General features: G+C 53.6%; 1 protein-coding gene across 2 annotated transcripts in view; it reads right to left on the reverse strand.

Moving 5' to 3' along the window:
* ABCC3 (ATP binding cassette subfamily C member 3) overlaps window positions 1-22511 on the reverse strand; it is a 43535-nt gene that overhangs the window by 15403 nt on the left and 5621 nt on the right. The window contains exons 2-17 of one of the 2 annotated variants that reach the window (XM_067716345.1): window positions 15493-15669; window positions 15013-15138; window positions 14668-14805; window positions 13719-13844; window positions 13427-13488; window positions 12597-12728; window positions 10971-11162; window positions 7738-7915; window positions 7478-7639; window positions 6532-6624; window positions 5220-5423; window positions 4969-5115; window positions 4465-4552; window positions 4031-4097; window positions 3444-3570; window positions 3186-3362 (exon numbers count right to left, since the gene is read on the reverse strand). In XM_067716345.1, coding sequence (XP_067572446.1) covers window positions 3186-3362; window positions 3444-3570; window positions 4031-4097; window positions 4465-4552; window positions 4969-5115; window positions 5220-5423; window positions 6532-6624; window positions 7478-7639; window positions 7738-7915; window positions 10971-11162; window positions 12597-12728; window positions 13427-13488; window positions 13719-13844; window positions 14668-14805; window positions 15013-15138; window positions 15493-15669 — 2196 coding nt within the window. Of the gene's footprint in view, window positions 1-3185; window positions 3363-3443; window positions 3571-4030; window positions 4098-4464; window positions 4553-4968; window positions 5116-5219; window positions 5424-6531; window positions 6625-7477; window positions 7640-7737; window positions 7916-10970; window positions 11163-12596; window positions 12729-13426; window positions 13489-13718; window positions 13845-14667; window positions 14806-15012; window positions 15139-15492; window positions 15670-22511 lie in introns of those variants that run through there. The other variant, XM_067716346.1, reaches the window with a different exon arrangement.

Genomic DNA, 22511 nt, shown 5'->3' on the forward strand with positions numbered 1-22511 from the left:
AGACCCCAGAGGTATAGCCTGCTTTCCTACCACCAGCTTTCCTCATTCCCTCTGGAACAGGCCCAGCTCTTTGGGGGTACCCTGAGAAACTGACCCCTGGGTAGAACAAATGTGGGTTGGGAGCTGGAGCTGCTGAGAAGCAAGGGGTGGACATGGAAGCTGTAGTGACTGAGACGCATGAATGTGCCTGCATTCAACCAACCAGTCTTTCTCCAGTGCTACTATGTTCTGGGCACTAAATCAGGCTTGTGTGTGCGAGGTCAGTGTGGGTCCAGGAGAGATGGGAAGGAGGAGTTGTATCGTAGATCAGGAGGTCTACTCTGGGTTCCTATAATCTCGGACTCCTACTTAAAAATTTCCCATCCCCACTGCCAGGCTCAGGCCCTCATTTCCCCGGGGCACCACAAGAGCCCCCTCACTGGTTCCTGTGCCTTTGGGCCCCTCCACACTGCAGCCAGGGCAGTTTTTCAAAATGCAATTCCTGGCCCTGCTTAAAACTCTTCACTGACAAGTTGAACGTCAAGGTAAAAAATGATGGTAATGGATTATAACACGTTGAATCAAATAAGAATCCATGAGCCCACGTTGATATAAAAAAATTAATGAATAAGTAATAAGTCAACTAATAACTATAGAAGGAATGGAGTTAGAAAATCAACATTTGGCCAACATCATAGTAAACCCTGACTCAGGCAAAAATCATCAATGAAAGTTATAAAATGAAATCATCAGTAGACGATACCACCTCAATCAAGAGATCAAAGTTAACATTGTCAGTAACGCATGAACTGACATCGTGTGCCTCCTGATACGACGCACCAAGAAGGACACAACGTTACTTCTTTGGCTTTTCCCAAAAAAAATATATTCCGAATCTAATCGCGTTCAAATTGAGAAACATTCTGCAAAATAACTGGCCTGTACTCTTCAAAAGTGTTGATGTTCTAAAAGACAAAGACTGAGGAATTATCCAGATTGATTGAGAATAAAGAGATACGACAACTAAATGAAACTCATGATCCTGGATTGAACCCTAGACCAGGAAAGAAAATAGCTAAAAAAGACATTACTGGGACAAATGATGACATTTCAAATGTCAGACAGTCAATTAGATAATAATACTGTATTAATGATAAATTTCTTGATTTTGATAACTCAACTATAGTTATGTAAGAGGATGTCTTTGCTTTGAGACACTGAAATCTTTAGTGTATAAAAAAAGAGGTGAAGCTATAAAACTCAGAGGAAAACACAAGGGAAAAGTTTCATGACATGGGACTTGGCAATGATTTTTTTGGATAAGACACTAAAAGCACAAGCAACAAAAGTAAAAATAGAAAAATTGGATCACATTAAAATTGAAAACTTCTGTGCATCAAAGGACACAATCAGCAGAGTGAAAAGACAACCTTCAGAAGAGGAGAAAATATTTGCAACTCATATATCTGATAGGGGGTTAATATCTAGTATGTATAAAGAACTCCTACAACTCAACAACAAAAAACCAAACAACTTCAATAAAATCTGGGCAAAGGACTTGAACAGACACTTCTCCAGAGAAGATATACAAACTACCAATAGACACGTGAAAAGATGCTCAACATGACTAATCACTGGGAAATGCAAATCAAAACCTCAGTGAGATGCCACCTCACATCCATTAGGATGACTACTACCAAAAAACAAAACCAAAAAACCAAACAACCACCCCAGAAAACAACAAGTGTTGTCCAGAATGTGTAGAAGTTGGAGACCTTGTGTACTGTGGGTGGGAATGTTAAATGGTGCAGCCATTATGGAAAATAGTATGGCAGTTCCTCAAAAAAAAAAAAAAAAAAATAGAATTATGATTTAGCAATTCCACTTCTGGGTATGTACTAAAAAGAATTGAAAGTAGGGTCTTGAAAAGATCTTTGCACACCCGTGTCCATAGCAGCTTTACTCACAATAGCTGAAAGGCGGAAGCAACCCAAGTATCTATTGATGGATGAATGGATAAGTAAAAGTTGCTGTTTAATGGGTACAGAGTTTTAGTTTTGCAAGATAAAGAGAGGTCTGGAGATTGCCTGTACAACAATGTGAGTGTATTTAACACTACTGACCTATATACTTAAAAGGATTTCTAAGGTAAAGATTTATGTTATGTATATTTTGCGACTGTTAAAAATTAATAAATTAATTAAAAAATAAAAACTTCCACTGATGTCCCATGGTTTTTAGGGTAAAGGCCAAAACCTTAATCAAAGTCTTCAAGGCTCTACCTTACCCTGTTTCTGCCACACCCCTTCTAACCTCCAGTCACACCAAATTGCACAGAAATGCCAGTCCACCCACCATCCCTCGGCTTTCAAAGGCTTTCCATCACTTGGTAAAAGCCACAGTTCTTACAGTGGTCTCCAAGGCCCAATGTGACCTGGCTGCCTGGACACCTCACTGACCTCATCTCCTCCTCATCCCTGCTCATTCCACTCCATCCACATTGCTCTTCTTGCTGGTCCTTAAATGTCCCAATCACACTCCTGCCTCAGGGCCTTTGCACTTACTGCTCTCTCTGCCTCCAATGTCTCAGACAGGGCTTCATGTTCGAAGATACGGACCACTCCCTCACTTTGTTCAAGTCTCCGATTCTCAGTGAGGTTTTCCCAAAGCACACTAACAATACAACCCTGCACATACTCCAATATCCCTTCCCTGTTTCATTCTTTCCCCTTAGCGTTTATCTAGTATTATATATTTTACTGATTTATCTTGCTATCATCTCTTTCCCCCAGTAGAAGGTAAGCTATATGAAGGCAGAGATTTTAGTCTGGTGTATTTACTACTGTATAATATTGGCATAAAGTAGGTAGGTAATAAAATCTGATGAACGGTGAGAGCTTCTTCCTTAGCTATTAAGATTCAGCTCAAAAGTGATGCTTTTCCTTACGCAGACCACCCCGTGACTGCCTTCCAATACCCTGCACAGGCCTTCCGCCTGGCCCCCAGGACATTCTACAGCACCTACCTGTTTACAAGTCAGTTTCCCCCAGTAATAGCTCTGTTTCATCGGTGCCTAGCACACAGCTAGGCATGATACTACATGAATGTGTGAATGAATGAATGAATGAATGCATATCTGGACCTGGGCTGGATTGAGGTGGGCAGCTATATGTGCTAACTGCCCAGAGGATGAAAGAGGAGCCTACCTTCTCTCCGATCTCTGTCTTGCTCCCACCAGGCAGCACCTCCAGGTCAGCTAGCAGGGCACAGGCCTCCAGAGCCTGTTGGTACCGCTTGGGGTCCAGGGCTTGGCCAAACAGCACGTTTTCCTGAAGAGTGCAGTTCTGTATCCACGCCTGCTGGGGCACGTAGGCCACGGAGCCCTGGCCAAAGGAGAAGGTTACCTCGGGGTTTGCCCAAGGCCTGGCCAAGCTTCCCTTCCCAGGAGTCCCTGCCCCTCTCACCTTCATATATACCTTGCCTTCCAGCTTCTCCATCTCTCCCAGCAGGGCAGACAACAGAGAGGACTTACCACAACCCACAGGCCCCACCACAGCCACTAGTGCCCCTTTTGGCACCTGGATATCTAGGCTGGGGGCAAGAAGACAAGTAGCCCAGTCAGAGGAGGAATCAGGGTTGTTTTTGTTTTTTGTTTTTTTTTTTGCGGTACGCGGGCCTCTCACTGCTGTGGCCTCTCCCGTTGCGGAGCACAGGCTCCGGACGCGCAGGCTCAGCGGCCATGTCTCACGGGCCCAGCCGCTCCGCGGCATGTGGGATCTTCCCGGACCGGGGCACGAACCCGTGTCCCCTGCGTCGGCAGACAGACTCTCAACCACTGCGCCACCAGGGAAGCCCTGGAATCAGGGTTTTGGTCCCCCACCTTGCACCTGGAGACCCAAGCCCTCCTCCCTTTCAGACACCACCCTGGCAAGCTGAGGCTCTTCCTGCTTCTCAGGCCAAAGACTGAAGCGTGAGAGTGGGGTTGGGTTCCGCTACTGATCTGACCTTTGGCTCACTTTAGGCAGCTGAGGAGGGAAGGGGAAGCTGGTACCTGTGCAGGGTGGGTGGTAGGTTCTGGGACCAGGTGAAGGTGCCATTGTGTATGGTGACAGTACAGCCTGGGAGGACAGAGGTGTACAGCGTCAGGGGGCCCAGGGCAAGGCGAGGAGGATCCCTGGGTGGGGAGAGGTGTGGGAAGCCCTAGGGGGAGGGCAGGGAATCTTGTGGGGGGGGGAGGGGAGACAGGAAGTCCTGGGGAGGAGCAGGGGGAGCCCTAGGGAAAGAAGGTGGTGGGGGAGGCCTGGAGAGGGACGACGAGAGGAGAGAAAAGAGCCAGAAGAGGAAGAAGGCGGGCACAGAGTGAGAGCAGATACGAAAAGAGGATGAAGAAAAGGGGGTCACAGGAGAAAAGTTAAAAGCTTGGAACAGAGAGTTTTCTGGAGCAGTGGCTGGGGCAAGGGCAACCCAGGTAGAGGCTGTCTGGACCTGGGGTGATGGTCTTTCTTTCCACACACTGGGAGTCAAGTTCATCTTGGCTCAGGAAATGCTGGATCCGTTTCAGAGACACACTGGTCTGCATGCAGAAGGGTGCGGGTCAGCCCGGGGAGCTGTGCTCTTCCTGTACCATCTCCTCTTACCCTTGCTGGCCCCCAACTTCCTGGGTGAGACTGGGCCCCCTGAGGGTCCAGAGACTGGCGCTAGGGCCCCTCCCACGACTGAGTCTTGGCTGGCTCCCACAGCCAAAGACAGGGTCCAGGTCGGTAACAGGAGGCTGTCTCCAGAACTTGGGTTTCCAAGGACCTTACCTGACTTCCTCTGACTCCAAATGGCCCCTGACTCTAATGACCTCATTCAACTGGGAACAATTCTTCATAATGCCAAATGGCCCTCCCCCGATTCCAGTAACTCTCCCTGATTATCCCCTGACCCTAAGTGACCCCATCAACCTGCCCACACTCCAGCAGAACCCCCGGCCCTATCCAGCATTACCTGGGCCAAGTTGCTGATTAACTGGGGCAGCATGTTGAGGGGAATTTTTAAGATGTTGAACAGGGACACGGACACAAAGGCCTTCTCAGCATCCAGCACGTTGTTCTTGTCCACGGACACGTACATCCCGAGGGTGGTCAGGGTCACCTGGGCAGGGGTGGGGATGGGTGTCAGGGTGGCGTCTGCAGGGTCCAGGGGCCCAGGCCGGCCAGGCAGGAGGCGGGACGCCAGCCCAGGCAGGGGCGCCTCACCAGGAAGGGGGTGCAGATCCAGACGAAAGTGGACGTGGCATGGAGGTAGGCAGCCTGGCGCATCAGCCGGAGCTCCTCCTGCCGGATGTCCTCCACCTGCTTCAGGAAGCTGGGCTCCCAGGCGTACAGCTTCAGAACCTTGATGCTGCCCAGGATCTCGCTCATCAGCCTGATGCGTGAGTCCTTGAGTTTCATTTGCTCTACCTATGGAGAGTGTGGAAAGTGCACACCCCGAGCCCCTCCCCAGACCTCCACGCACAGGGGCTCACACCTTCCCTGCACTCACACACACGGCAGCCGGACTGCTCACCGTTCCTCCCCGCCTGCCTGTGCTGCACCCCAGCCTGGAACGCCCAGCCCGACCTACCCTCTTCTCTGCTGGACAAAATCCAGCTCCAGTCTCAGTGCCCCATCACTGACCCTCACAGGCAGCACCCTCTGGCCCTTCTCTGGGTTTCTAAGGCACGTTCTCACAGGGGACCCTGTGCATGTATGTTGCCTCAACTCGACGTGAGCCTAAGGGAACAGATCCCTTATTCCTCTTTGTTCCCCAGTCCCTATAACCCAGGGTGCAGCACGCCAAATCAATCTATTCATTCACCCCAATTTATTGAGTGCCTATTATGTGCCAGGCCATGTGTTAGATGTAGGGCAGATAATGAAGAACAACTCAAGGCCCTGGCCGTCGTGAAGCTGACAGTCTGATGGGCGAGGTAGACAGGAAGCAAACAACCACCTGAATAAATGCTTACTAAATTATTACGCATACTCCGACGGGAGTTACAGGATTCTGGGAGAGAATAATGGGGTAGGGACTGGGAAATCAGAGTTTATGCTGGGAGGTGAAGGAAGGGAGGGAACTGGGCAAGGAAGGAAGGGCGAAGCACATTCCAGGGAACAGGACGTATGGTAGCCCAGAGGTATTCAGAGCTTGTTGATTTGGAGAAAAGAAAGGCCATACTGGATGAAACTTGGCCGTATCCCAGGGGGTGAGGGATTGAAAGGTGAGCAGGGGCCTGGTGGGTGGCGGTAGGGAATTTGCCATTTATCCTACGTACAGTGGGAAGCTAGGGAAGACATCAGGAAATGTTTGCAAATAAATAATGAGCCTTGGTTCCTCAGCTGCAAAATGAGAATGTTTCTAAAACCCTCTCAGGGTTGGGGGCTAGAATAAGCTAAGGTTTGTGAAGGTGGCTTGGAGCCGTCCGTACTCGGTGAGCAAGGTAGTTGGTAAAGCCCGGGTTAGTGACTGCTCTCCGCCAGGTACCTGGCCAAGGCTCCAGGCAGGAGCAGCGCAGTTGCGAGCACCCACCTGGAACGCACGCATTTTCACAGCCACGGCTCCATTGAGCGGAATCAGCAAGACCATGAGAGCGACTCCAGCCAGGACAGAGGGACCCAGGTTCTGAGGAGGCACAACAGATTGACTAGACAGACAGACAGAGTATATAGACAGAACCCAACAGGCAGAGGCCTATTGACCTGAAATGCAGGGAAGGGCGAGAAGCAAAAGATGGTGGCCAGCCAAACAGATGGACAGCAAAAAGCAGACACGCAGATAAAGCCAAAATGACGAAAACATCTGCAAAAACAGCCGGCCATCAGATAACGACAAGAGATAGGGACAAACAGGCAGACATAGAAGGGTGTCCAGACACACAGGAAGGCAAATACAGACAGGCAATGACAGTCAGAGTCACACCCACCTTGCCTCCAAGTCCCTCTTCCCTCCCCTGGGTTCTGTGAGAAGGATTCTCACACAGGCCAGAAAGACACCAGCATCCTCACCGTCCCGTCCCCCACCCCTCTGCTGACCCAGAATAACCCTGTCTTGTCCCATCTGAAGGAAGGAGAAGGTCAGAGGAAGGGGGCAGAGATCAGGGTTCAAGAGTCACCTGCCAGGACTTCCCTGGTGGCGCAGTGGTTAAGAATCCGCCTGCCAGTGCAGGGGACACGGGTTCGAGCCCTGGTCCAGGAAGATTCCCACACGCCGCAGAGCAACTAAGCTCATGAGCCACAACTACTAAGCCTGCACCCTAGAGCCTGAAAGCCACAACTACTGAGTCCGTGAGCCACAACTACTGAAGCCCGTGCTCTGCAACAAGAGAAGCCACCGCAATGAGAAGCCCGCGCACCGCAAGGAAGAGTAGCTCCCGCTTGCCGCAACTAGAGAAAGCCCGCGCGCAGCAACGAAGACCCAACGCAGCCAAATAGATAAATAAATTAATTAATTTTTTTTTTAAAAAAAGAAGAGTCACCTGCCAGAGGAAGTACACTGCCAGGATCATCTGCAGGGGTGCTGACCACAGCAGGTTGATGAAGGGGACAACATCCATGAAGCGCTGGGCGTCCACAGACATGAGGTTAACAATTTCTCCCGCAGTGGACTCACGTTTGACTGAATTGGTGATGACCAGAGCCTGCAGGTGGACAGCAGGGTGAGGGACTGGGCCCGCGAGTCTCTCCAAAGCTCCCCAGGGCTGGCCTCCCCAGCCCCCCACGCCCTGCTCCAGCTGACCTTCCTATAGATGACACCTATGATGCCCGTGCGAAACCTCAACCCCATCACAAAGATGCAGTGGTAATACTGGTGTAAGATCAGAGTCTGCGTCACAGAGCACACGAACATCAGCCCGGCCACCAGAAAGCCCCACCAGGTGGGGGCCGTGGGGTTTGAAATAAATCTGATCAGGACGCTGGAAGGTGAGGAGAGAAGCACGAGGGTGGGCAGGGCTCCCCCAGTCTACTCCCTCTACTGCTGCCCTCCCCTTTCCCCTCAGCCTCCACTCTGCCCCGCCTCTGAAACCTCTCAGGGGGAGGCTGCTGGCCCTCCACACCCCCACCCAGACCAGGGGGACTTGGCGCAGAGCTGCCTCAAGCCCTCCACCCTTACTCCTTTCTGCCTCCACCTCCTTTCCTGCCTACCATGGCCCCCCGCCACCCACCCCTTTATCACCCTCTGGCCACCTGCCTCACCGGCCTGCCTTTCTTGCCTCCTTGGACCATGTGGCAGGAAGCAGTGCAACATGTCCATTGATTACACTTTCCTGCACCTTCTTCTGGGCTGCCGAGGGCTCTGAAGTCCACTGCGTGACCACACAGACCCTCGCCCCTCAAATCCACCCATCTCAATATCAGCGACTTCCCACGCCGCCCAGTGACCTTCTCCGGGGCCCTAATCTACTTCCTCTCCCGCAGTCCTTTTCACCTCTTATCCTCTCACCTGTCCTCACCCCCCACCTCTCTCAGCAGCTGCCCACTTAAATCTTCCCTGCAAACACTTGCCCTCTTCCTTTCGTCCTGCCTCAGGACAGGAGGCGTCCTTTCAACTTTCCACGCCGGGTCCTGCCCCCCAAGCCCTGGATCCCACCTGCCTCCTCAGGAACGTGTTTCGTCGTTGGCCCCCTTTTTCTCCTGGTCTTCAGTATCCTCCTCTCCACTGGCAGCTCTGTGCCTTGGCCGACTGACATGACCAAGTGTCTTCCATGTTAGGACAAACCTCCCCTTGGCCCCATGGAGCAACCTCCATAGTCATGGCCAGGCTTCTTCTGCTGTGGGTTGGGTGTAACTCCCCAAAAGACATTTCAAGTCATAACCCCTGGTACCTGTGCATGTGACCTTATTTGGAAACAGGGTCTTTGCAGACGTAATCAAGTTAAGATAAGGTCATATTGGAGTAGGGTGGCCCATAATCCAGTGACTGGTGTCTTTATAAGAGAAAAGAGAGGGAGGTTTGCACACAGAGACACAGAGGCAGACAGACAGACACACACACACACACAGGAGGATGCCATGCAAAGATGGAGGCTGAGATAGGAGCGATGAGTCTCTAAGCCTAGGAATGCCAAGGACTGCCAGCCCCACCAGCACCTGGGAGGCGTGGAACAGATTCTCACTCAGAGCCTCTGGAAGGAACCTACCCACTGACACTTTGATTTCAGACCTCTGGCTTCCAGAACTGTGAAAGAACACATTTCCGTTTTCAGCCACCCAGTTTGTGGTACTCTGTTACCCTAGAAAACTAAGAACCTTTGTAGGAAGTTTCTAGACCTCCACTGGCCCCATCTCCACTGCAGAAACCCTATTCTCAGGCCCTTCCCCTGTGTCGCAGCCTCTGTTCTTGGCAGAGTCACCCACAAACTCCACGTTGCCTTCCTCAGGCTCTATTTTACTGGTCAACTTGCTTCACTGGAGACCACACCTTCCCCCATAAGGGTTCTCTGTGCCCTGCTCCACAATCTGGGTTCTTTTCCCCACTTCGTCCCCCCACACTAGTCTTCTGCTCACCCATACCTGTCAGAATGCCCTAGGGCTCTGTCTGGGCCCTCTGCACGGGCTCTCTGGGAGAGGTTAGCCACAGATATGGGACCCTGGGCTTCCACCCGATGCCTCTGCAAATGTGATCTCCAGCTAGCTGGGAATCTCCAGCAACTCAGGCCCAAAATGGCCAAGATGCCCCTCACCACCTTGCCCAGGGCCCAGGTCTCTCTTCCTGCTGAGTTCACCATCTCAGGAAAAGGTCCATCATCCTCCAGCTACCCAGGCCAGACCCCAGGTCACCTTTTCCCCTCCCTCTCCCTGGCACCAACACTCATTTCCAGAGAGTAGCTCCTGAATCCTTTCTCATTCCTGACCTGGACTTTCCTTGGACCTGGTTGGCCCACTTCCATGTGGCCACCCTGCCCTGCCTCCCCCGCACTACTGGCAGGGGATCCTTCCAGAATGAAAACCAGACACCCCTCCCTGGCTTCAAATCTTTCAAGGATTTCTTTAGCTCTCCCTCCCTCCCTTTGTTGTCCTGCCCCTCACTTTGGTCACCCCCCCCCCACCGCCGCCACAGCATTCAGAAGTACCTGGAGTTCCTGAGTTATGCTGTTTCAGGCCTTTGTGACTTTGCACCTTCCCCTCCTTCCTCACCTAGTCAGCAAATTGCCTGTCTTTCCAAACTTGATAAGCTCTCTGGCTGGCAAGTGTATCCTGCCCCTTCCCAGGCTGGCTTCCTTGCTCCTCTGGGGTTTTTTCAGACACCTAAGTACACCTCCGCCCACACTGTGCTCTAATAGACTTACACATTGGTTTCTCCCACAAGACTTCAAGACCATATCTTAGTTATCTTTGTATACCTGGTGTCTGGCACCATTCTGGGACCTGGGGGCTCAAAATATGTTCACTGAATGAATGAATGCACAAATGTATGCTTGGAGGGCCAAAGGATTGAGGGCTCAGCTGCTAGCTCCTTCCCATCCCCTCATTTGAGAGCTCTTTCTAGCCCAAGCCACTCACGTGATAGATGGCGGAGCCTATCATCTGGAAAGAGCACCGTAGATGGAGTTCAGAGCCCTGGACTCAAATCCAACTTTCCCAGCTGTGTACCCTTGGCCAAGTCACTTCACCTCTCTGAGTTCCTATTTCCTCATTTTCTGGATTGTTTTTCGTTTTTCTGCTTCCTTGTTTGTAAAACGGGAAAAGGGCACCTCTCTGTAGGATTGTCAGGAGGACTTAAAGAGAGAATGTATGTTAATATATACATCAGGGTACCTGGCAGTTGTACTTAGTCCAGATAAGTTGGATGTAAATGGGGAAATGAGGTGCAGAGGCTCTGCCACTCGCCAAAGGTCACACAGAAAGTGGGAATAGCCCCTTCGGTTCCTGGTCTGGGGCTCTTCTCTCTACCCATTGTCCCCGAGGCCGGCCGGCCAGCCAGCCCCTTGCCCCGGGAAGGGCTGCGTGGGAGGGAGCGTGGAGAGAGACCTCAGCAGCTGTGGGTTGATGAAGGACAGCAGGTCCTGGACCAGCTTGAAGCACATGCTGAGGAGGAAGCTGGAGCCAAAGGTGGCCATCAGGGTCCGCAGGAAGGGGGGCTCCCGGGCCTGGGGCCGGCCCCCCAGCAGCACCTCTCCCTCGCTGGACAGTCTCTTCCCAGAAGCCTCCGCAGCCTGGTGTCTGGTCCGGGGAGGAAGGAGCAGTGGGTAGGAATGGGCACATGGGCTCCGTGAAGCCAAGGGCCACCGGGGCTGGCGAGGACCAGGTAGGAGGGGGAGCTCTTCGCTGGCTCTCAGAACTGGGAGGGGGAAGGACAATGAGACTTTCCAGCTGAGAATCCCCAAGTGTCTTCAGGTGCTAGAGGATATATGAAGGGGTGCCCTAACTGCTCCTCAAGGACTATACACCCAGCAATTCCCAACCTGTGGCCCTCTCCATGCCCCGCCCAGGGCTGGCTCCAGGAGGATGCTGACAAGAAGGGAGACATAGTGGGCTTCCCTGGTGGCGCAGTGGTTGAGAGTCCGCCTGCCGATGCAGGGGACACAGGTTCGTGCCCCGGTCCGGGAAGATCCCACATGCCGCGGAGCGGCTGGGCCCGTGAGCCATGGCCGCTGAGCCTGCGCGTCCGGAGCCTGTGCTCCGCAACGGGAGAGGCCACAACAGTGAGAGGCCCGCGTAACGCAAAAAAAAAAAAAAGAAGGGAGACATGGGCAGGGCTGGCTAGTGGCCTAGTCACTGGCAAGCTGAGCAGGGAGGGAGTGGAGATGGCATGGAGGGACAGAGAGGGGGTGCAGCAGGCAGCCTGGGGGCCATTAGGTCTTCCAGAGGCTCCAAGCCATGAGCCCAAGACACTGCTGAGCAAGTCCATGTCCCCGGTTCCTTCACAGCCAGTCGGCCATCAGAGGCTCAGGCGGAACCAGCATGGGATTTCTGGGTCCCAGGTTGCGGGTGGAAGGGGTTTCGGTCCTGGGGGGCGGGGCGGGGGAGGACGTGGGTGAAGAAGAAGGGCTCAGAGCCTCAGCTTCCTTGGCTGGGTAGTCGGCCAGAGACAGGCTGCCAGTGGGCAGGCCCTTAGCCACAGGGTCGTCTCTTCCAGCCACTGCCTCCACGCAGGAAGCAGGATTGAGAGGGGGCGCTGGCCTCAACTTTCCTCCCCCAGCCCTTCCCCTCCTGAGGGAAGTCCCTGGCAGGGCAGGGCAGTGGTGAGCGCTGTGGGGCCAGACGGCCGGTGTGGATTCTGGCTTTGCCACCGCCAACTAGGGGACCTTGGGTGCGTCATCAAACCTCTGTGCCTCAGTGACCTCATCCGGAATACAAAGGCAATAGAACCTGCACAGTAGCTGTCGGAGATTAACCGCGTTAGTCTGCACGATGAGGACAATGCCTGGGACGGCATAAGTGCTACGAAAGTGCCAGCCATCCTCCAGCATCAGTAGCGCTGGGAGAGCTGACCCCGGCCTGAGCTGCCCATCCCAGGACCACCTGCACCTGCTCTTCTCCCCACGCCCAGCCATCTGATCTCCTGGGTCTACCAGCCTGGCCTGCAGGAGACCTGGGCTGTATGAAGGGGTGGGGGTAGGGGGGCGCGGGGACGGGGGAGGAGGAGCGCCTCACCGCGCCGCCCGCTCTTGCTGCTTCTTCCTCTCCTCCAGCAGCCTCTGCACCACCACGTGGGAGCGGTCCTCCTTGTTCAGGCACCAGAGGTCCCACTCCTCCAAGGGCCGCCGGTAGCCGAGGATGGCCAACCTGGAGTGGACAGGCAGCACCAGCCTGGGTCAGAGCTTAGCAGCCTGGGGACAAGGGTCTCCAGAGAGGAGGGTGTCCCTAGGGAGCTGTGGCCAAGGAAAGTGTTCCTTTATTCGCACAGTGAGCAGGATGGGGGTCACTGCCTCCCATCCCAAGTTCCCACTCCCAGCCCTTTCTCACTCCTTCCCAGATGCCCCACTGACTCCTGGGCACTGATGACAAAATCCATGCTGGCTGCGGCCCTGGGGGATGACAAGTCCTGCTGGATGGAGCCCCAGCCCGAGGAGCCTCCTCAGTACAATATGGTTGACGAGCTGTCACCCAGGTCACAGACACATTTCTCCTGCTCTAGCTGCTCTGAGGGGCGCCCAAGGAATGACAGCTGCAAGCTTCTCCCTGACCAAAGAGCTGGGAACTAACGGTCTCCTTCTAGGACCCTAGGCCCGTCCCCACGGCCTGGAGACACAGGTCAGGCCTGTGCCCTGGGATCAGAACTGGACCAGGACCGGGCCTCTGTACTCAGCCCCCAGCTCAAACAGACAGGTTTCCCACCCTCGCCTGCCCCACGCCCGCTGGGGTTCACAGCTCCTCAGGCCCCTGGACTCCTGGCCTGCTCCCCTTCCTCTTTCTCATCCCCCAACTCTCCGTCCCCATTCCCCCTCCCCTGGGCCCCCAGGCTTGGGGAAGAGCCAACTCACTTTGTAAACCACCAGAAAGACAGGCGGGAGAGGAAGCCAGCTCCGGCCTCGGGGCAGGGGTTCTAGAAGGTGCAAGAGTGGGGCAGGGGACATCAGGAGGGCACACCACCCTCTCTAGGCAGAGCAGAGGGAGGAGGGTGCCCCGTTCCTTCCTGCTCCAAGTCCCAGTGTGCACACTGTGGAGGTGACATGAAGATGGAATGAACTGGAAGGGATGGGGGATGCTGGTGATGGCTGGGCTGAGGGGTGGGCTGTGGCACCCCCACCACCACCCACCTCCATTAAGACTCACGGGGTCGATATTCTTGGGGGAGAAAAACGGTGGCTTCTCCCTGGAGCACGAGAGGACGAGGGCAGAGAGCACCAGGGCAAAGTAGATATAGAAGGTGGTGAAGCGGAAGGGGTCTGAGATCTTGCCCTGGGGGAGAAAGGAGAGCAGCATCAGAGCTTGGGAAGCCCTGGGCCTGCAGCCCTTGCCCCAAGGAGTCCTTTGGGGCACCAGACCCCTCTGGTGTAGAAGTCAGCAAAAGTGGGTACCTGGGTCCCCCTGCCCAGAGGCTTCTGAGAGACGGGAAAGGTCATAGGGGGTCCACTGTCCTGTGGAGACTTGCCCTGCTCATCTACATCACCTTGTCTAACCCTCCCTAACAGGTAGGAAATCTTATGATTCTCAGTCTGCAATTGAGGAAATGAGACTCTAGATGACTCAGGAATTTGCCCAAGATCACAAGGAGTAAGTGGGTTGTTCCCAGCCTGTGCGCCTATGAATATATTTGACTGCCTCCTCTTGAGATGGAGAAACGGAGACACTAGATTGATCCCCAGTGTTCCTACCACGCCCGCGCACCACTGAAGATCCAGAGGAAGGCCAGGAACTGAGGGAGGTGGGAGAAAAGGGAGAACAAGACAACGGGATTCCAGGAAAGCCAGAACCGTTCGTGTCTGCGCACCTGCTCTCACTGAACGGACATCGTACTTGGTGGTGGCTGCTACGTTCCCACGAACAGCCAACAATGGCTGCATCTCGCTGCATTCCCCTGGGTTACAACGGTCCTCACCCGGCTCACCAGTCTGCTTCTCAGCAGAGGTACAAGTAGGGAATGACACAAAAAGGACTGAACAGCAGAGGAGGGAGCTGGGGAGGGGCAGAAGAGAGGAGCCTGGGACCCAGCAGTGACCTTGAGCTCTGGGGACAATCCCTAGACAGCAGGGGACCTGGCAGGTTCCTCTCTTCCGCTTACCTGTGCCAAAGCTGAAAGGATCTTGGAACGGAAGGGAATGATGCCACAGACCACACACAGGAACCAGAAGATGACGAGGACCCCTGAAGACCGAACCCCCTGCAGCCGCTCATACTGGATCAGCAGGGTGGCCAGCAGCTGTGCAGGGAGGGCAGGGGAGGCTGGGCCGGAGCACGCACATCCGGACCTGCCTCCATTCCTCCCCATGCCACATGGCCATACGTTTCTGGGGTTACCCACTCCTAAGGTGTCCAGCCTTCTCCTCAGAGCCCATGGTTCCCCCATCACAATCCCACAACCCACTGGAGATCCTTCCCAACCCAGATTCCCTGGTCCCACACTGACCATGGTGACCCCCACCACCAAGGGGGTGACAAAGAAGATGGGGGCAGGGGCCCAACCGTGGACCAGGCCATGGAAGGAGTAGAAGAGGTCAATCCAGGAGACACACCACAGCAGGACGCCCAAGGCCTATGAACAGGGCACATGTTGGGGCCTCCATCCCCAAAGAAAGGGATGGTCCCCACTGGGGAGGAGCCTTTGCTCCTGAAACCAACAGACCTGCCCAGGTTTGCCCCCAAGGGCTGGGCTGGGCACTGGCCAGAAGCTTCTCCAGGGTGGGGAGAGAGCATTGCTGGGGAACTTGATTGAATTTCCCCAAGCAGAGATTATCTCAGCCCAACTGGCAGGCTGCCACGGCCCTGAGCACAGGGAGGGTGAGGCTGGGGAACCCAGACCAGTTCCTGAGGGTGGGGAAAGGGACCCATTAAAAGGAGACTCTCCTAGGTCCTGGTCCCACCCGCAGGAGAGCCCTGAGCCGCTGACCGTCTTGAGCCTAGAGAGGCGAGAGAGAACGATGTAGCCTTGGTGGCGGTGCCGCAGGTAGAACAGGTAGCAGGGCAGGGCAGCCCACAGGTAGATGCAGGGGACCCAGGCCAGCACGGAGTTCTGGAAGCAGGGAGTGAAGTCCGGGTTGTCCGTGTGCACGGACAGATTGGAGTCCTGGGGACAAAGAGAAGAATTCAGGGGCAGCCTTGTGCAGCCCTGGGCTCACGCTCCAGGGAGGGGGCTGGGCCAGAGAGCTGCCCCATGCGCTCTGGGCGTCAGAAGGTGTGTGAATATGAAAGTCGAAGTGTGCAAACCAGCAGGCATTGTCCCGAGTGTGAGCTCTTCCAGGAGGCTAAGGGCGCTCCATTTCCTCATATTTTCTCTCTGTCTCTCTAACTGATGTTTAATTTAAGCACAATAAACTGCACCCATTTGAAGTGCACAGTCCAGTGAGTGACAGTCGTACACACCTGCAAAACTGCTCCCGCCATAAAGATAGAGAATAATCCACCGTTCCACGAGTTCCTTCGTGCCCCTCTGCGGCCCATCCCTCCCAGGCAGACACTGGTCTGCTCTCTGTCATTCTAGATTTCCGCTCTTTTATTTTAAACTAATTTTTAATTTTATCAAAGCAATATGTGCACATGGTTGCAGAGCCCACTTTCTCTCTAAGGCTCTCCCAGGGAAGGGATAGGGAGCCTCTCTGAGCTTTAGTTCCCTCTCCTTTAAACTGGGGGCAGCATCCCTGCCCCACCTACCTCCTCAGTGGGTGTGAACTCAAAGGAGCAAGGGGATGTGGAGAGAGCTTTGTAAACAAAGCTGGGGTGACCAACTGCCCCAGTTTGCATAGAACTGTCCTGGTTCTAGCACTGACAGTCTCGTGTCTTGGGGAACCACTGAGTCCAGACAAGACCGCTTTTGTCTTTGCACCTAAGAACTTTTCCGGAAAGAGATGGGGGAACGCATTCAAACACATATTTTACCAAGACTTTCCCTCAAGGCCACTTTGACTAATCTTTTTTTCCCTTCTTGCAAAGTGTTAGACTGTCTTTACAGAAACTCATAAAATATAAACAACTAAAAAAAAAAAAGGGACTTTCCTGGTGGCGCAGTGGTTAAGAATCCACCTGCCAATGCAGGGGACACAGGTTCGATCCCTGGTCCAGGAAGATCCCATATGCTGCAGAGCAACAAAGCCCATGTGCCACAACTACTGAGACAGCGTTCTAGAGCCCGCGTGCTGCGACTACTGAGCCCACGTGCCGCAACTACTGAAGCCCGTGTGCCTAGAGCCCGTGCTCCGCAACTAGAGAAGCCACCACAATGAGAAGCCCATGCACCGCAACAAAGAGTAGCCCCTGCTCGCTGCAACTAGGGAAAGCCTGCGCGCAGCTACGAAGACCCAAGGCAGCCAAAAAAAACCCCAAACCTCACCCACAATCCCATCCACCTAGAGACAACTCAACACCAGAAGATAGAACCCTCTACCTTCTAACCGCCAGTTTAAATAATTGTCATTTTTATTTTTGTCAAAGTTATAACATGCACATAATTCTAAAGGTACATGAAAAGAAAATGGTACCCTGCCTCATCACTCCCCACCCCTAGTTTCACTTTCCAGGGGTAAGTATGTTCAAATATGCTAACTTGTTCTGGTAGCTACTTCCATGATTTTTGCTTTTAATATCGTTACATGACCTACCACTATTTGATAATCACTCTTTTCTTTTGTTCTGAAAGTTAAAGCTGTACCTCTCTTACATTCTCTCCACTTGAACTTCCTCAACTTTCCATGTAGAAACATAACAGGCTTTTGTTAAATAAATATTCACAGTTCACACTTTTTTGACTATAGAAATGTTGTTCACTACGACTGGCTCTACGCCTTTCAATACCTGTGTGACCTTAGGCAAGACGCTTGACCTTCACCTCTCTGGGCCTTAGTTTCTTCCAGGGTAACACTGAGATGATAACATCTCCCACGAGGCCCCTCCCACCTGGCCCCTCAGCCATCAGCCTAGCCCAGGCCCCCACCTCTTCCCGAGCAATTTCCACGGGGTTCTGGTCTCTTCCCTTCCGTGCCCTATGGGCCCAGATGGCTGCCCACACTCTCCTGGTCTTCCCCTTCCTCCCTGGTCTTTCCTTCTAAGTCTCCTTACTGGTTCCCCTGCTTGGCATCAGAGTGCCCCGGAGCTCAGTCCTTTCCTCTTCTCCATTTCCTTTTCCATTTGCACTTACCCCCAGGGCAATCTCTTCCAGTCTCACCTACATGCCAATGACTCCCAAGTTTATCTCTCTACCCCATCACTCTACATATCCCCAACTCTAAATCCGACTGCCGACTGGACATCTCCACTTTACACATCGTACAAGAGCCTACAAGGCCCCTCACAGCGTCCCTTCCCGCCAACCTGTGACCTCTCTCATCGCCTCTCCTACATCACTCCAGCCAGTGGCCTCATTGCTATTCCTGAACATAACAGGCATGTTCCTGCCTCAGGGTCTTTGCACTGGCTGCTCTGTCTGGAACGTTCCTCCCTTAGACATCCATAAGTCTTTCTTTCTGATTGAGGCCTAGGCTGACCACCCTGTTTCATATTTCACTTGCACCTTACCCCCAGCATTCCCAGTCCACTCCCTTAACCTTTCTCTGCTTTTTCTTTTCCCTATACCTACCACCTTCTAACATGCTACATAATTTAGAAATTTATTATGTTTTCTCTCATCTCTTTCTGCTGGCATGTGTGTTTCTTGAAGGAAAGAATCTTATTTCATTATTGATGTATCCTAAGTACCTAGAGCAGTGCCCGGCACATAGTAGGTGCTCAGCAAAAATTTGCTTAAATAACTTAAACATTTGTTGAATAAATGAATAAACAAAAGGATAATCTTACACCCTGCCCCTAAACCTTCAGTGGCTTCCTACTGACTAGAAGACAAAGTCTAAGCATGGCATTCAAGTCCCACAACTGGCCTTGAACTATCTATCTACCTACCTATCTATCTATCTATGTGAACTATCAAACTATCTATGTGCCTGAGTTAGCCCACCTTAAGAAAATATTTCATGGAGTGGTCTGCACACCCTGCTTCCCTTTCCTCAGCCTACCCTCACTCTTTAATCCCATCTGAGTCAGCCCTCTGCCTCCAAAGCACCTGCCCATGGCTGCGAGATTCCTGAAAGGCAGCATTGTGCCCCTTGCCTCATGGCCCCAGACCTGCAGGGGCTCCTGCTGCCCCTGGAGCCAAGTGCAAGCACCCCTCCTTGCCTTCCCACTGCTCCCGTCCCCCACTGCCAAACTCACTTCACTCTAAATCTGCTCTGAGAGTCTCACTCCTACACCTTCGCTCAGCCTTGTCCCTATTTCTTCCACTTGTCAAGATCCCTACAGGGAAGGGCGGTGGGCCCGGCTTAGGACCCACCTCTCCCATCTTGAGCACGCTTCCTGCTCTGAAGTCAGCACCTAACGACGGAGCCGCCTTCTGGAGTACGTCTTCCACTTGATGACGCTCTGATAAAGGCCTGTTATGAGCCAGGCAGCGGGGGTGGGGGGGAGGCACACTCGGAACAGACCCGTCCCTGCCCCTGGGGAGCATGAGGTCCAGGCACATGCTTCTTTGGGGCGTTTCACTCAAACCCCGGAGGGCAGAGGTTGTACTGTGTACATCTTGAAATCTAGAGCCGTGTACTCAGTAGTCGCTCAAGCGATGCGAGCCTAGGACCAGAAGACTCTTGCTAAGTACTGGGCACAGGGTCACAGAGAGGCACTGGGCACATGGCCCTGGGCTGGGCACAGGGTCACAGAGAGGGGTTATCCTGTAGGCCTGATCACGCTGTACCAGGAGAGAGGAGACAGGTGCCCTGGCCCATATTGTTTTCCTCTTTAAAACATTTCTGGGCTTCCCTGGTGGCGCAGTGGTTGAGAGTCCGCCTGCCAATGTAGGGGACACGGGTTCGTGCCCCGGTCCGGGAAGATCCCACGTGCCGCGGAGCGGCTGGGCCCGTGAGCCATGGCCGCTGAGCCTGCGCGTCCGGAGCCTGTGCTCCACATGGGAGAGGCCACAACAGCGAGAGGCCCGTGTACCGCAAAACAAAAAACCCCATTTCTTAGCCAAGTATAGTATACTTACAGAAAAGTACACACAGCTTAAGTATACACCTCAGTGAATTTTCACACACTGAACACGCCTGTGTAACTAGAACTAGAATCAAGGAACAGGACATTGCCAACCCCCAGAAGCCCCTGTTGTACCCCCTCCAAACCCTCCTCATCCCAGAAGAACACTGCGCTGAGTTCCAACAACATGTGATCTTGCCCGCGTGGGACCTTCCTATAAAGGAAATCACACATTTCCTGGGTCTTTCATGTGTGGCTTCTTCTCTCCGCACTGCGTTTGGGGGTGTCATCCCTGGCGCTGAGTGTGAGTGTGGATTCTCCCTCCCCATTTCTGCTCCTGGTCCGTTGTATGAACGGACCCATGCACTTATCCATTCCACTGTCAAGGGGCAGCTGCACCCTGCTTTAACGCTTGGCCAGCCCGTTAATCCCATCCACTTAGTTGCCATCCAGATAGCTGGCCCAAGGCCACCTCCAACTCTGACCATCTGGTCTTCGGGTCTGGAGTGAACTGCCAACCTCTCTGGGCCCAAGCTGAGCTTCACCTCCTACAGAAAGCATTTCTGGGGCACCCCAGCCTCCAGCGGGCTTTTCCTTGCTTTATTTTGTATGTTCTCAACAGCCTGATAAGTGACTATCAGCTGAGAGTGAGCAACACCCCTTATGTTTCAGTAGCATTTTATTATAGCACTTACGTGGTCATTATTCCAAAAGAGAAGACGACGAACAATGTCAGGCAAAAGAAAAGGCAGGCTCCCCCCGCTCTGGCAACAGGTCCAAGGACACCTGGCAGCTGGGAGCTGGGACGGACACCCAGGCCTCGTGGCACCGAGCTGGGGTCTCTCCCACCCTGTGCTGCTTGGACCTGCACCTGTGAATACATCCTCTCTCTACAGCAACGTGAACCCTTCAGGATAGACACTGGGCCCTACTCTTATTCCTCTCCTCTCCTGCCCCGCAACTTCCAGCTCCCAGCACAGGGCCAGGTATGAGGAACAGCCCAGATTGACCTTGTGAGTCAAGGTCTGTGTGTTGACAGACAAGGGAGAGAGTGTATAGGTAGACGGGAGCCTGAGTTCAAAGGCACAACCAGGAATCACCACTTTCACTGGGTCAGGGTCAGGGCTCTCTGAGGCAGGCAGGGAGTGGTCCCGAGGAGAACCAAACCCTGATGCAGAGGACCCAGCGTGGGCTGCCTCTTTGGAGACTTCATCTCCCTGAACCTCAGTCTCCACAGTAATGGGAGTAATGACAGCATCCCAGCCAGCTCCCCGCAAGGGGGGAGAATGAACAGCAAAGCACCTTGACTCAAATAGGACAACACTGGAGGAAGCAGGTGACTGAGCAGAGGCTGCCGGGACCTTGTTTTGGTTTCATAAACAAGTTCCACTGTGGCAACAGTCAAGAGGTCTTGGGAGGACCAGGTGACGGCTTTGACCCACAGGGAGATCCGGCCTGGGCTCCTTTCCTTCAGATACGCATGTCCCAGCTGGGCAGAGCCCTCTCCAGGAGACAGTGGGTACCTGTCCTTGCCTGTGTCCTTAGACTATTGACCTCAGACTGCTCGCTAGGACAACGACAGGACACGTCACGCACAACGTGTTCAGAACGGAAATCCTGCCCGTCCCCCCTTCTCCAACCTGCCCACCTTGATGCAGGGCAATGCTTTCCTTCTCCCAGAATCCTCTGAGTCATCCTTTTTTTTTTTGCGGTACGCGGGCCTCTCACTGTTGTGGCCTCTCCCGCTGCGGAGCACAGGCTCCGGACGCGCAGGCTCAGCGGCCATGGCTCACGGGCCCAGCCGCTCCGCGGCACGTGGGATCTTCCCGGACTGGGGCACGAACCCGTGTCCCCCGCGTCGGCAGGCAGACTCTCAACCACTGCGCCACCAGGGAAGCCCTCTCTGAGTCGTCCTTGATTCTTTCTCCTTCTCTCACAGCCCACACCCAACCTTTTAGCAAATCCTGTCCACTCTACCCTCAAATTATTAGGCTGAACGATATGAAAGGGCTACATTCAACTCTTTTTAATCTATAAAAAGGCATCTTCATTTGGATCTCCCCGATACATCCGGGATCCGGCTGCTTCTCTCCACCCCACGCTCTCACATGGACTGTGGCGTCGCGCCTTCTCTGGCCTCTCTGCTTCCACGCCTGCAGCTTGTCTAGCGGTCTCCTCCAGCACAGCAGCTGGAGACAAGTCTTCATGAAACCTAAGCCAGACGTCTCAGTGATGCACCATGTCACTTCTCCGGTTAAAACCTGCCAAGGGCTCCTCATTTCACTCATAGTAAAAGCCAAAGTCTCCAAGGGGGCCTCGAGACCCTCATTATCTGCTCCCCTGTCTCTCTGACCTCAGCTTCCCCGCTCCCCTCTCTCATCCCACCTGCCTCCTGGCCTCAGTGTGGTCCCCAAATGTCAGGCCTGTGCCTGCCTCAAGCCAGCAGTGCTGTGCCTCGTGCCCTGGTCACCTGCAAGCTTGTGCTCGGACCTCACCTTCTCGTGGAGGTCCACCCTGACCTTCTTAATGAAAACTGGAACTGTAAGCCCCATCGTGCTCCTGCATCCCCATCCCTGCTGGCCTGTCCTATTTTCCCCATAGCCCTTATCACTTTCTAGGATAGTATATAATTGAATTATTTCTTATGTTTATCGTTTTTCTGTCCTCTCTCACTGGAATATGTGTTCCGTGAGGACGGGTTTGTTCTGCTGACCAGCGTACTCCCCATTGCCTAGAACAGTTCCTAGCACAGACACAGCACTCCCATGCATTTGTTGAACAAAAGAAAGAAAGAATGAGTGAACAAATAAATGAAAGTCACCCTCCAAAGCCCACTTCTGCTGCTGTATGCCCAGGAACCCGGGATGCTCTCTCTTTGACACCAAGGCATGTGAGGGG

This window comes from Pseudorca crassidens, chromosome 19 (genome assembly GCF_039906515.1).
Source record: "Pseudorca crassidens isolate mPseCra1 chromosome 19, mPseCra1.hap1, whole genome shotgun sequence".
NCBI lineage: Eukaryota > Metazoa > Chordata > Mammalia > Artiodactyla > Delphinidae > Pseudorca > Pseudorca crassidens.